The sequence below is a fragment of the Cyprinodon variegatus genome, unplaced genomic scaffold (genome assembly GCF_000732505.1).
Source record: "Cyprinodon variegatus isolate N-32 unplaced genomic scaffold, C_variegatus-1.0 Scaffold149, whole genome shotgun sequence".
In the NCBI taxonomy this organism is placed as follows: Eukaryota; Metazoa; Chordata; class Actinopteri; order Cyprinodontiformes; family Cyprinodontidae; genus Cyprinodon; species Cyprinodon variegatus.
In genome coordinates, this window is record NW_015150602.1 from 627,090 (window position 1) to 629,297 (window position 2,208).

Genomic DNA, 2,208 nt, shown 5'->3' on the forward strand with positions numbered 1-2,208 from the left:
CAGCCTTCCTGTTTCCTCCAGAAATTGTGCTCTCTCTCGCTCTTTTTATTAAGCACAGACATGTTGGGACGATTTTTTCCCTTTAAACAGCTTTTCATCTCTTTACTTCTGAATGCTTTTAAGCTGCACTGATACTGAAAACCTTGAGTGCTGTTCCCCCAGCAACTTCAAAAGCAAACCTCTCACAGATCAAACTAAACATTTGATTTCTGCTCAGAGATTTTGATCACCAGTAGGTTTCTCTGTGTCTCTCTAATAAATATCCTCATAATGTTGTTAGTTTCTTTTCCACTTCTGTTCCGATTCCAAATGAATCCATACAACTTCTAGTTTTATATCATTTTTGGTTTTGGATTCTATAGTTCTGCATTTTTATTAAATAACTCTTCAAAAATATAACTCTTTTTTTTTCTATTTTTAGGGATTGTGTCCAAATCCTTTGAATGTCGTCTGAAAGGCCAAGGAGCAACATTCGTGGAGGCAGAGGCTGTGGACTCCCCAGAGCACAGGAAAGGCTCGTCCGAGGCATCCAGCCAAGAGGAAGCCATCCAGCAGGTCATCATCATCCAGGGGTACGGGGACGAGGACGTAACCATCGACCAGGCCCTGGAGGAGTCGGCCGCCGCCACCCTGCAGACGCTGGCCATGGCCGGCCAGGTGGCCGAGGTGCTGCACATCACAGAGGATGGACAAGTCATAGCCTCAGGCAGAGAGGTGGCATCGACAGGAGCTCATTTAGCTGGAGGCGCCACCCAGTATGTGGTGGTGGAGTCCGGGGACGCCAGGCAGGAACTGCAGGCCGATGAGGGTCAGAGTCACAGCGTTTCTGAGTCGTCAACCGCTCTGGATGCTCTGCTCAGCGCCGTCAGCGAAATGGGCCATCAGGAGAGAATACAAGGAGAGCCTGCTGTCGTTGAAGAGGTGCTCCCCCCCAGTGATTCTGAGGAAGCCCACACCACTATGGAGGTGAAGCAGGAGCAAGAGGAGGTGCAGGTCATCCAGGAGTCCGGCCACGAAAACATGCAGGAGGTGATAAAGCTGGCCGCCTCCCAGATGATGAAGGAAGGCCTCACCCAGGTCATCGTCAACGACGAGGGAACCCATTACATCGTGACCGAACTGGACGACTGCACCCTGCAGGTAGAGGGAGGGGTGTACGGGGCGACCGACGCAGTGGAGGGGGAGGAGCAGCAGGTGGAGCAACAAGCAGGAGAGGAGATGGTGGTCTACCTGGATGGATCCTCTCATAGCATGGTCCTGGAAGGCTGAAGCCTTTCTGTGAGAGATCAGTGTCTTCACAGTGCGAACAGAACAACATTACTTTGTCGGATCTTCTTTGGAGCTATGCAACAGACACGTTAAAGGTAATTTATTTCAGGACGCAGTTTTTGGTGCTACTTGTGGCGTCGCTATCATTTATATGGACAGCAGACTTATTTCCATACAACTCCACCTTTTGGAACGTCTGCATAAAGCACCTAATGTGTTTAGCTTCGGCTTTGTGGTGCAGCTACAGTGATCATGAGTTTGGGTTATTGGCAGCATGACGATACTTTTTTTGGGGGGGCGCGGTTTAAAAAACGAGAACAAATATTTGGCTGTTTTTCTCAGGTCTGACCTTTCATGACCTTTCAGAATTGTTTTCTGTACAAATTTAGCAGTTTTGAGTTCTTAATGTGCTTTCAATCTTTCATGTTTTACTCTTAGAAAATCTTTGGATCAATATCAGTTCTTAAAATAAAGATTGTCTAATTTTTCAACCAATGAATTCTTAATGTCTATCATGCAGTTACAGATTAGTGTTACTCTTTTATCAGCAGCATGAAGCAGTTTTCCTCTCCTCTACTTTTGTTGTTTAATTATTTGTTTTTTTTTTACATTTTTTCTCATTTTAAACACAAACCTTCAGGTATTAAACTGTTGCTTCTTTGACAAACACAAATTATTATTTAATAATAAAATTGAAGGAAAAGTTTTCCTGTTTTTAGATTTTTACCTAAATAAAATATAAAGTACAGTGTGCAACATTCAGTTTTTTTTTTGTTTAAATTATTCTTAAATCAAATCCAATGCAAACCATTAAAGTGTAAAGATAAAAACACATCCTTGCCATTTATAATGATGCACTGCTTTGTGTTGATCTATCCCATAAAATACATTACAGTATCAGCAATATATGCACATACACACACTGACTGATGGCTCCCA

The 2,208-nt window shown here is 43.8% G+C and overlaps 1 protein-coding gene across 1 annotated transcript in view; it reads left to right on the plus strand.

The window, feature by feature from the left end:
* The window catches only part of znf407 (zinc finger protein 407), a 209,075-nt gene extending 207,072 nt beyond the window's left edge, over window positions 1-2,003 (plus strand). The window contains exon 10 of the mRNA XM_015377235.1: window positions 422-2,003. Within this exon, the coding sequence (XP_015232721.1) occupies window positions 422-1,269 (848 nt within the window). The 3' untranslated portion in view covers window positions 1,270-2,003. The remainder of the gene's footprint in view (window positions 1-421) is intronic.
* The last annotated feature ends 205 nt before the right edge of the window (window positions 2,004-2,208 follow it).